The sequence below is a fragment of the Mixophyes fleayi genome, chromosome 8 (assembly GCF_038048845.1).
Source record: "Mixophyes fleayi isolate aMixFle1 chromosome 8, aMixFle1.hap1, whole genome shotgun sequence".
Taxonomy (NCBI): domain Eukaryota; kingdom Metazoa; phylum Chordata; class Amphibia; order Anura; family Limnodynastidae; genus Mixophyes; species Mixophyes fleayi.
In genome coordinates, this window is record NC_134409.1 from 56,761,166 (window position 1) to 56,773,856 (window position 12,691).

The following is a 12,691-nucleotide window of genomic DNA, read 5'->3' on the forward strand; positions in this document are numbered from 1 at the left end:
ACCTAAGGGATTTGCTACTTATACACCGAAATGCAAAACAATAACCTGTTCCAGGGGACTAGCTGACTCCTGAATATCAGGTGAATTATCTATCAGTGACAGTGCACGTTGTTTGGGTGTCTGAGTCTCACTAGCAAAATATGTCATATCTATTATAAAGGCAAACAAGGGTGGTCTTTCAGCACCAGCACATGTCCATTTAACTCACGAAAGAGAGTTTGGAAACAATCGCTAAATGTGGTGAAATGAGATAAAAAGCCTACAACTACACATCATGCAATAGTGCATGATGCCTCTGATTCGCTGGCTGTGTAGGTGATGTCAACCTCCCCCCCTTTCTGAGCTGGTCACCCCCTCCCGGTGAGTGTCTAGCAGTGCTATGAGTAAACACAGCAGCCAAGAGAAGCATGAAGTTCACAACTCAACACTTAAAGAGAGGGGTAGACACAACACAAGACAAGTGAGGAGGGGAGGAGTGGCTATGAGAGAGGAGAGCGGTTGGATGAGAGGGAAGTGGTGGAGATCCAGCCCACAGCGCTTCACAGAGTGACAGAGATCAGAGGAGAGAGCACAGACTGGCAGGCTGGATCAGAGAGAGCTTGGGCGGGGAGCCAGGAGGTGGTCCTATCCTTCTTCGTACACACTTGAAAGGTGACAGCTCTACCAGATTTCCTTTGCCCTGTCCACCTGACCCAACCATACATTGGTACAGAGTATTTCTATTCCATGAGAGCCCCGCATCCCACCCCTTGTGTCCATCAGCCTGACCAGAGAGCTGCCCACCCCAGAAGGGTATCACTTCGCCCTGAAGACCCAGTGCCACAACAACTCTTCGAGCGGCACTTTGCGCCACACTAGTGTACCACATGCTACCTCTGGAGATACCTCCTACCACTCCTATTTCATAAAGAGGTTATATTATCCACCATAGTCTCATTTCCATAGGAGAACCTCGGTCTTCCCGCACCAGTAGGTCCCCCTGTTCCCCTTAGTGCTGGGGTCTGACCCTGGTCCTTCTGTGTGCCTCAGGTGGAGGTCCCTGGGAGCCTCTTCCTGCCCGAGCCATGCTGCCCAAAGTGGAGTCCGAAGCTCTAGGACTGTCCCGGTCACACGGGGAGCAGGGGCAGATGCCGGAGAACATGCAAGGTAAGTGCCCGTCATGTATGAGCCCTGCTCCTCTGTATGTATTCTTGTAACTCTTTGTTTTGTGATTAAACCGCTTTATGTTTACTTGTGCTGTATTTTAGTAGTATACAGTGCGCTATGTTTTACTGGACGGATATGGGCACGTAGCGCTAAATTGCTGCATAGAACTTAGAGTTAATATTTTTATTTACACTGTATACACACATATTTGTGCATATGTGTGTGTTTATCTATCTACATCTATACATATCTATCTATCTATTTATCTATCTCTACATACCTATAGAAGATACGCAACATATGTGTGTAAGGTGTATTTTGTATAGCTATAAACGTTTGTGTGTTGACAAATGTCCAAATGGCTGCTGTAAAACTCTATATAGCGTAGGGCACATAACACACATTACTGTATCAGTTTTACCCTTCCTCGCTTCCTTCATATGGGGATATGACAGTATGCATACAGGATATCCCAGTATAGGATTGTGACAGTATATTAGGAGAGAATACAGTTGACCACATCGGGGTAATCGCTCTCATGACAGCTACACAAGGATATATACTGCATATAGGTTACAGATTTTGGGAAGGGGAGTTTATTGAACTAATTAGTCGAGTCGATAATGCGTGCTGATGAGCATAAGACGTATAATATACGCTTGAAACAAGACTCACATAAGAAAATCACAATAATTGCATTATTCGGGTGTACATGTGGGAGATCTTACAGTGACAGTGCTGAGTGGGTACTTTGTCCCGTTATTTACTATAGTTTTATTATCGGAGCTTGATTTCAAAGCCAATCTCCTGATACCTTTTGCCTACTATTGCAGCGTTCAAAATTCTGGCGAAACCTTTAATATATGTTTGTGTTTTCTATGCCTAATTGTTTATTATATTAATATTAAACTGTCCCTCTCTTCCAGTTCATCAGAGTATTCCATAAAAAATAATATTTTAATATGTCACAAATTTTGCATAACATCTTAAATAATTGATATGTGCATCTTCTATCTATCTATCTATCTATCTATCTATCTATCTATCTATCTATCTATCTATCTATCTATCTATCTATATCTATCTATCTTCTACCTTATAGCCACAATTATATTTAATTGACGATTTAAAAGCTGTATGGATTATGTAGATGATATGTTAGACTAATAGTTTCGTGTTGATTCATTGAAGAGAGGTTTTGAAATTTCCACGTGTTTTCTGTAGCTTTGATTTCTAAATAGAAATAAATATATCTAATTCTGTTTTTTCAAATAGTATTTAGAAATATCAGTGAATTATGAAATTGAAACCTGGACTTTATTATGGAATGCTAAACTTTTGTGATTATCACAGAATGGATAGTTAAAAAATGTTACCGTAACAGTCATTCTGATTTGGAAATACTTTGTAGAGTATTTTGTAAAATCCAATGTGTAATTGGAGGCGACTTTGTGCAGAATGTAAAATAACAAAGGTTATGTATACACTAAATTGGAATGTGCATATCTGCCTAATTCGAGTTGACTTGTAAAACCAGTGTAATGCAGGCAATCCATTAGATTTAAAATTACAGCATATATTTAAAACTTCATAACGAAAGAAAGAGATGGGGGGTGGAGTTCGTTTTGAGTTGATTTTCTTTATATTTCACATATTTCATTTTTTTGCAAGAAAACTATATACTAACATTTAGTTCAAAAACAAAATATTGTCCTTCATCTATTGCCTATGGATATCCTGTTGCATTATGTATTGTAACACATGTTTTACCATTGTATTTTAATTTAGTCTTTTGCAAGTTGAGTTGTTAAAGAGAAATCCAATTTCTTATGCAGAGGAAACAAAAACATTTTTTAAACAAAATTCATAACAATGTAAATATGTGTACTATATATTATATACACCACAAGCAATAAAAATAGTTTATATTGTATGACTAGAATACAGGATGGCAGTGTACCTTGTACATATATGCAAATTTATTTCCTTTGTATATATTCATTTTTTTATGAGCCAACATAGAAGGGTTTTTAGTTTAGTTTTTGCTTGTCTCCAGAATATTGCAATCCTTTGTGTGTGCTACATTTATGATAACACATTTATAAAGAGGGCTTTTTTGTTGCAAAAAGCTTGCAATCTAAATTAGATAATGGCACATTTGATAATTATGGTTCATAGTGTAAATGTGTTATGGGATGATAGTTATAGGTTATTATGGTCATTGAGAATTCCTAAATTGTAAGTATTTGAAATGAATTTTCATCTCATCAGATGTTGAAACATAGAGATGAAATATTTAAAAAAATATTTCCCAAAATTATTAACAATACTCTTTGATGCTTGTACCTAAATACATAATTTGCAAATTGTTCAATAGTATATTTTACGGTGCTGCATATTATATAGCCAGCAGGTGGAAATGAGGTGAAATAATATTTAAGGACTTGTTTATAAAAATGGACCATTCACAATTTTTTTGTGTGAGTAACATGTAACTTTATTTTCAGACATCTCTTATGAATATACTAATGCCTACACCTGCACAGCTATCAGACCTTTTAAATGATTTTCCACATCAAGCTCATATGGAAGTAAATAGGCTGTTAATGTACTGGAGGAAAACTATTCAATAGAATATATTTTTTTAGGGAAGCAGAAATATGTTCGATTTGCAGTTCATTAATTGATGCTTCTCTTTATAAACACAAACGACAAATATTGCTAAAGACTAGACACAATAATTTGACCGTTAGCTAAGTCTTTTCTTTTTTGCCTACACATATATGTACCAGTCTATAATGCCTCTGCGTGTTTATTCTACTCTCTTCATATAAATATATGTGTAATACACATGACTAGGGTTCACAAATGCTCTTAAAATAATGCATTACCTGCAATACTTTGCATTTGTTCCATTTCTTTAAGTTATGTTTTCTGATTATATTTTCCTAGATTTATCCAAACATATAATTATCATGTAGCATGAATTATATGAAAACAGAAAATTCCGATTTCAATAATATTAATTCTAATATATATATATATATATATATATATATATATATATATAGACATAGATATACAGCCATATATATATATATATATATATATATATATATATATATATCACACACACACACACACACACATAGTGTGTGTGCACGTGTGTGTACATTATGTACATATATATATGGAGTAAGAGTTTATATGCCAATGACTGTGTATCATCAGTTCTCTAATTATCTCTTATTCATCGAAACTGAAGTCGTGAAACTGAATATTAACACAAAAGAAACTTTTTATTATTATTAAGCAAGCAGTCTGATTTAAGGGCCTTTTTCCAATCTGTTTGCTGTTAACATTTGGAATAAATGGCCGGTAGTAAATTCTCAATCTCTCAAACTATTGATTTTTCATAGGCACACATATTCCTAAACTATAGCATGCTTAACAAGTAGAAGGAACCAGGCTACGCAATTAATAGACATATTACAGAGTCTCAATAATACAAGCAACTTTTATTTATTCTGTTGTTGTAATTACACTGCCTTTTAATTATGATGTTACCAGTAATAAATATACTAAAAAATATATAATTTTGCACATGCACGTCCAAGATTTTTTGTTTGTTTCATTATGATCTAGTAACACATCGTACAGTATATATTGTACACTGCATATAAAGGATAATCTGATTTAGGAGATATATAACACATTAGACTCTAGTTATTCAGTGCAACAACAAATAACAATAGCAAAGTAGGGGTGGGAAGTTAACTTTATTAACATTAATCTGTTGATGGATAAGTTCATCAACATTTTTGTTGGACGCGCTTAGGGGCCACCTTGTTTGTTAGGAACAACTGGTGTGGTGTAAACGCTATGCACTATACATTTTTTGCCAGCAGTAAAATTTTAGTGACCGTCACAGATGTCTGTGCACAATTTTCTAGCTCTGTGAAACTACTGTTATAGACACACAGTAATATATGATATATAAGAATTACATAATTTAATTTAACATATAGCTACTGTAATACTGAAAAAAATTATACAGTTAGTGGGGGTACGGACGGACTACCTAATTGAGCAATTTTTTGTTCATCTGTCATTTCAATTCATGCTGTAGAATAAGTACTAAGTGTTGTGCCTTTATCTTCATTCAGTATCTCAGTTTAAAATGATGGGCTACTCTTACGATGATGACCTCGAGGAGCTGTGTCCGGTCTGTGGGGACAAGGTTTCTGGATACCACTATGGACTGCTGACCTGCGAGAGTTGCAAGGTGCGGATAGACGTGTTTTATCTGGTTATAATTATGTTACCTGAAGTGCTGGAATATAATTTGGCGCACAATACCTAAAATACACTAGTTCCATTTAAACATGATCCCTCTCTTTCCTGACATGATGTCCCCTCCTCGTTAAATTGTTTAGCAAGAGCTCCTCATCATTTTATGGGGAAAAAACGTGGCTATTATGTCTGTGTGTACGACATCGTCAGTGAACAGCAGTAATTATGTACTTTTTCTCCATTCCGATTGTACAATATATTTACACACACAAATGCACAAAAGTATAATTTTCTTAAAACTTATACTGTAAGCATTCGGTGTCCATATATATGCGTATTGTAGACATTGTTCACAAATGTGTGTAATATACTTCAACAACTATACAAATCAGAACCATTGAGAGTTGTTTTGTCTGCCAAGTATAATCTGCTGTTAACTCTTTAAAATAGGACAAATCATATAGGCAATCCAACTGGCCATTATATAAGTGACATGTTAATAAGCAGTGCTTTAAGTGATAGCTGCACATGACTTCATAACTGACTATATACTTTTCAAACATATCTTGGAAAACTTTTTATGCAGTGTTAATAACAATTTTTCAAGTGTATAAGCAATTTTCATTTTTTTTATATTTTAACACTATTGTAGAATATTCCCCCTAAAATCATTATTTTTTGCCAGTAAAAAAATAAGATAAGTAATATAATTTTGTACAGCTCCCAGTATTCTTGCTTAGATGTTTAAAAGTAATAATTTAAGCACCAATAATTATTGACCGTATTTAAAATTGACATTGTACATGATTATTCCTTGTGGTGTATTTACCATAACTATTCTGCAAGTGCTATTTTTTTGCTTGTGCAGTGTAAGCTGCTTCCTAAAAAGTAGCTCTCCTATTGTGCTGAGACTGAGAATATTGACAAGTGAATACAGTTGTTTTATACTAAAGAAAAGAGAAATGTCTGTAATTTTAAATATTTTAGGTTCTGAAAATATGATTATGAATGTCACAAAATATTATCACTGGGGGATAATCTGTACTTTAATTCTACATTTTTCTTATTGTATAAGAGACCAGTGTAATTAGACCAGTGCTAGAATTATAGTTTGGTAATTGTGTGGAAATGTCCAGTTTTAACATTCTAAAAAAAAAGAAGAAGGCCGAGGAATGCTGCATCCTTCCTGTGTATCTGCTGATTATTCTGTCTCTCTTCTGCCCCTCCAGGGTTTTTTCAAGCGGACAGTTCAGAACAATAAGAGATACACTTGTATTGAAAACCAGACCTGTCAGATTGATAAGACCCAGAGGAAGAGATGTCCGTACTGCAGGTTCCAGAAGTGTTTGAGTGTGGGGATGAAATTGGAAGGTAAGATAATAAAACCAGGAAGCACAGCTGAGAAGGTATGTGCGGAAATACATTAAGAAAATATATATATATACGCATGCACTCTATATTCCATCTAACATATGGTAACATATATTAGTCAATCTTATGTTGAAATCTGATAAGGACTGTACTACATGGATAATATCACCTCCTGGACCCGTTGTGGTCCGTTCTCTGTTTATGAATCATAGAACGCAATGGAACATTGCCACCTAACCGACATTAGAATAAAAAGTTAAAAGAGTACTATGGCATTCATTGGATATAATGCTTAAATAAAACCTCTCTTTAAATATTTGAATGTCCTTTTTTTATTTGGCAAAGCAAATTCGGAAAAACATATTTTTTTTCCAAAATATATAATTCCTGAGTATTACATTCCTTAAATAACATGCTATTTGCAGAGATGGTGTTGGATTGTGATTATTGTTTTATAGACACAGAAATGAGTTTGAATTTCTCTATGTTTCGAGAGAGAGAAAATAGAAAAGCATCATGTGCTGTATAAAAAATACCCTGATTCGGCCTGAGAGTAGGACAGTGACACCCAAGCGATTACCTTCCTACAGCACCTTCTTGTGTAAAGGAAGCCACCCACGAACAAGCATAACGTTGTATGATGGCTGACCCACGAGTCGCATAAAGTGCCTTCTCTTTTTCTATGCTTGTTCCCAGGCAGAAGGAGCACAGGGAAACTTCCCTTTTTCCATATGGGAAGTGCGAAAAGCACTATGCAAAAATACATTCCTCAGAACACTAGCAGGTTCACTTTGACTTGAATTTTCACTGCAGCTTTATCAAAGAGTAAAGATTAAGTAATTAAATGTGGTGTGACATCTATAGTCATACTACAATTCCTAGATAGTGCTCAAAGTTAATCTAATATAGAATAAAAATCCCAGTTAAGCTATAACCTGTTAACTGAGTTTTTTTTACATTACTTACAATAGCCCCTATTTATTGCCCACCGTATTGTGTACACAATGTATTTCAATCCTCATCGCAAAGATAAAGATTGAAATATTGTGCATATTTAGTAAAAAACTTCAACAGGAACAGTAGTCAAGAAAAACTGCGAAGACCTGTGTTCTATGTCCTCTATGATCACTATTCCAAAGTGCCCAGCTTTGCGACAGTGACTGGAGGGTAGAGCAGGAAGATGCGGTGAGGGATCTGAAGATCCCACTACCGCAATGGGAGCAGAGCTGAAAAATTACACATACTGTAATGTATGCATGTCATCTATGGGGACTGCACTGGAGTTCGAAAAAAAAATGCAAAGCAGCAGATATCGTAGATATCTGCTACAATGCACTGTTAATAAATTTGTACATTACTTAAATGTGCGTCGGTTCCTCGAAAACGGGCGTTTAATGAAAAAAACTAAATAAGCCCCAATGTTTATGCATTCATCCAGCAATCCACATAGAACTTTACAGTTACCTAGGAGGTTGCAACCACTGCCACTAGATTATTTCTCTAAAGGATTGAACAAATAGTATTCTGGATAGATTTAGCTGAATAAATATAATTCAGTAATTTCAGGTATATTATTTAACTCAATAACACAATTATTTTATTATACATCATTGTCCAAAGGTGGTTTTATGAATTATAATGGAATGTTATATTATGCAAAGTATGATAAATCTGTTATAATGAGTGAAAATCTACTGCAATAAGAATATAAGAAATGTCTTTTACTAATACTAAACCCTTTATGTCATTGAAGACGGCATTTCCTTTGGCAAAAAACAGTTTAAGAAAGAAAGGAGACCCAGGTCAAGCAAACCACAAATACATTTTTTGATTATCACTCTGCAACTGATCTGTTCATTTGGGACGTCAAACTTTTTTCACTTAAAAAATAAAAAGGACACTTTTATAGGTTTCCAGATGTGGAAAGTGTAGTATATAGAACGCCTGAAAAGAAAAATAAACGTGGCAGACAGGGGAAATGTGAGAGCGTACTGGTTTTTCCTTAAGAACTTTGTTTTTTCCCTTCGAAAAAAAAAAATCTTTCTCTGTGTCTAATTATTGAAGGAATTTCGAATTATTTGAGAAAAACCCAAAACAAAACATTTTTTCACATGTTCAATTTTAAAAATATAAATGTGTGTGTGTGTGTGTATATAATATATATATATTTATATATATATATATATATATATATATATATATTATATATATTTAGATTTTTAGAAATATATATATATATATATGTATATTTATATATATATATATATATATATATATATACACTCCGTATTTTACATTACATAGATATCAGTGAGGGGGTTCTATGATCATATAATAGCACAAGGCTGTAGACCAACTGCTTTCTTACACAGGTCATAGGAGTAACTTCTAGGGGCATATTCACTTAGGATTCCGGTCTGCGGTAACACGCGTTACCGTGGAAAGTGCGCACTATTGTCGGTAATACGGTACCGCAATAACGCAGATTTTCGTACGCAACCCTATGGGCTGCGAACAAAAAAACCACATTATTGCGGTACCGTGGATTAAGTTCGCAGCCCGTTCGGGCGCAATCCTGCGGACCGGAATTGTAATTGAATATGCCCCTTAATGTCAGTAATTATTTCCAATAGAGTATGCTATATTTTATATAATACACAAGTTTGCCTAAAAAACACTGAAGTGATTACAACAGAACTCACTGATTTATAAGCAATGATATCAGAAATCAGTTTATACAGATATTATTTACAGCTTATACATATAGTAATAACACGCACATTAATGCTCCTGATCTCTCTCTTTTGTTACATCTTAATAATTCTTACAGCATTGCCATAGGATGTACAGTTATTTTAAAGTAACTGTCCTCTGTAACTCATGCTCCATATAATGACACCGCAGTGTATACTTTGCTAATAGCCCCATTAAACTTAAATTGTAGTCTATAAATTACTCAGATTCATTAATTGCAGAAGTCTTTATGCTAGATGTGTATCGGAGATCCCCATGCATTTTTAATGGTGCTGTAATCACTCCTTTGCATAAGAGCCACTGGCCAATGTAGGCTCAGTCAGTGTCACTCGCGATGCCATTAAACTGGCACCACAATGAAACTCACCGCTGTGACTAACCCCATTAAAATCCCCCCCCTGGCAGCAGCTGAACCACATTTCTTTGTAATTATTTCTAAAACTGAAGACTTTGCTTTTCAGAAGCTTTAGTAAAAATAAAATAAAAATTGTTTTCCTGCTTTGAGAAAGTGGTGAGCTGACAAAATTACAGTTCCATTTTAGGATGTATTTATGAGTACCCCCATTGCATTAAAGAAAGCATCCATGAAATGAAAAACAATGGAAAACTATTGTTAATGTAAGGACAGAAAAAGAAAATAATAATATAGGGCACAAACTAAAATGTACATTATAAGTCAAAGAACTCCTCAGTGACTATGTGAAATACATTATAATACATAAAATATGTTATAAGTGATGCTAATATATTTACAAACTCCTGTTAATTATAAGGTGTACATGGTGATATATGATATCAGTATGCATTAAGAACATTTGGCAACAAAATACCTTCTGTAAAATAAAGGAAAACTAGAAGTAATCCCAATGTTCAGTGCCCAATATATAGTCACATAACTCCTCAGTGACTCATAATAGCTTTATAATTTACAGCAGGGGCTATATTAGTCATATATACTGTAATCAATACTGGGGGATATATCATTCCTTATAATACATGAATTGCTATACATTTAGCACTAATACTGATGAATAAATGACTTAATTAACTTTTCATTTCTTTTTTGATGGTATAAGTGTAAATGTAGTACTTTATGACAGTGTCAGTGATAAAAAACAATTGCTATTAATATTATTATATAGAATGAGTTCTATTGAAAGTCATCAAAATCGTAAAGTGTTAATGAAAGACTTTCCTTGTTCAACAGCTGTGAGGGCAGACCGGATGCGTGGAGGGAGGAACAAATTTGGGCCAATGTACAAACGGGATCGTGCTCTCAAGCAACAAAAAAAAGCTTTAATTCGAGCAAATGGACTTAAACTAGAAGCTATGAGTCAGGTCATCCAAGCCATTCCCACCGATCTGACCATTTCTTCTGCTATCCAAAACATTCACTCAGCATCCAAGGGTCTACCTCTAAACCATGCCGCCCTTCCCCCAACAGACTATGACAGAAGCCCCTTTGTGACATCACCCATCAGTATGGCTATGCCACCTCACGGCAGCCTACAAGGTTACCAGGCCTATGGCCATTTCCCCAGCCGTGCTATCAAATCGGAGTACCCGGACCCTTACACCAGTTCTCCAGAGTCTATAATGGGATACTCTTACATGGACAGTTATCAGTCCAGCTCCCCTTCCAACATCCCGCACCTTATAGTGGAACTCTTGAAATGTGAGCCAGATGAGCCTCAAGTCCAAAGCAAGATCATGTCTTATTTACAGCAGGAGCAGGCAAACAGGAGCAAACATGATAAACTCAACACATTTGGACTCATGTGCAAAATGGCCGACCAGACGTTGTTTTCCATCGTTGAGTGGGCGAGGAGTAGCATATTCTTCAGAGAGCTAAAGGTAGGACCGATCTGTAGCTGGTGTATAGATGGCCTGATTTTTACTATGCAGTCAATCTTGCTAGCTGGTAAACTACATCTAGTAACTAGTCATTATTTAATATATTTATTTTGTGTGGTTTTTTTTTTACTCAAAACTGAACACATCCCTGGCATGTAAAACCTTATTAGGTTATTTTGGTAGGTGTATAGAATACCAATAGAGTAACTGACTAAAATGTAGTGTGAACTACAAGTAATAATATATTCTGTGAATTTATATTGCTTACATGTTGCCAAGTTGTAAACTGTGGTATATTAACACGTTAGTTTTCCACCTACATGAAAAATATTTCATTATAAAAAGAATTCAAATACACTTATGTAATGAGATAGATAGACAGACATACATATAGATAGATAGATCATACTTACCAACTTTTGAAAGTTGGATTCCGGGAGCCAGCCGGGGGAGATGGGCGTGATGGGGGGCAGGGCTCCAAAATACGCGTAATTTTTAGGTCCAAAACGCCGCGATTCACCAAGAATCGCAGCGTTTTGGACCTAATTCTGCCCACTTCACTAGGAGGGGGGCAGATCCGGGAGATTGCCACATTCTCCCGGGAGTCTGTGAGACTCTCACGAAATGCGGGAGTCTCCCGGACATTCCGGGAGAGTTGGCAAGTATGAGATAGATAGATATATAGATAGATAGATAGATAGATAGATAGATAGATAGATAGGTGAGATTGAGGATAAGTAGCAATATTTTCTTCTTTTAACTTTTTTGTTCAAGCTTTTGACTGATGTTCAAAAGTTAATTTAATTTGGTCGTATCAAACAAATACACTATGACCCTGATTTTGAGTTGGGAGCAAAGCAAAGAAAAGGAGTAACTTTGCACCTTGGCAAAACCAAGTTGCATTAGAGGGGGAGGTAAATTTAAAATGTAGGGACAGATTTATAGTTGCGATAGAGCATCATCATCATCATTTATTTATATAGCGCCAACATATTCCGTAGCGCTTTACAATTGGGGAATTGTAAAGCATGTCATAGGTCAACTTTAATTTCAGTGTAAAAATAAAGCTATCAAGTATGTGTGTGCTACATGAAAAAACAGCCAGTATTTTCCTTGTGTGCACAAAAATAAGTCACTTTGTACCCCTTGCATTATAACATGGTTGTCCCGGTGCAAATTTGCTCCTTTTCTTTGCTTTGCTCCTAGCTCAAAATCAGGCCCTCTGTCCCCAGCAAACTATTATGTGGTCAGTAGAAATGTACTTGCCATTAAG

At 35.5% G+C, this 12,691-nt stretch overlaps 1 protein-coding gene across 1 annotated transcript in view; it reads left to right on the forward strand.

Moving 5' to 3' along the window:
- The first annotated feature begins 561 nt into the window (after positions 1–561).
- The window catches only part of NR5A2 (nuclear receptor subfamily 5 group A member 2), a 78,813-nt gene continuing 66,683 nt past the window's right edge, over positions 562–12,691 (forward strand). Inside the window, exons 1-5 of the mRNA XM_075182597.1 lie at positions 562–651; positions 1,030–1,146; positions 5,313–5,431; positions 6,669–6,810; positions 10,772–11,418. Coding sequence (XP_075038698.1) covers positions 1,065–1,146; positions 5,313–5,431; positions 6,669–6,810; positions 10,772–11,418 — 990 coding nt within the window. The 5' untranslated portion in view covers positions 562–651; positions 1,030–1,064. The remainder of the gene's footprint in view (positions 652–1,029; positions 1,147–5,312; positions 5,432–6,668; positions 6,811–10,771; positions 11,419–12,691) is intronic.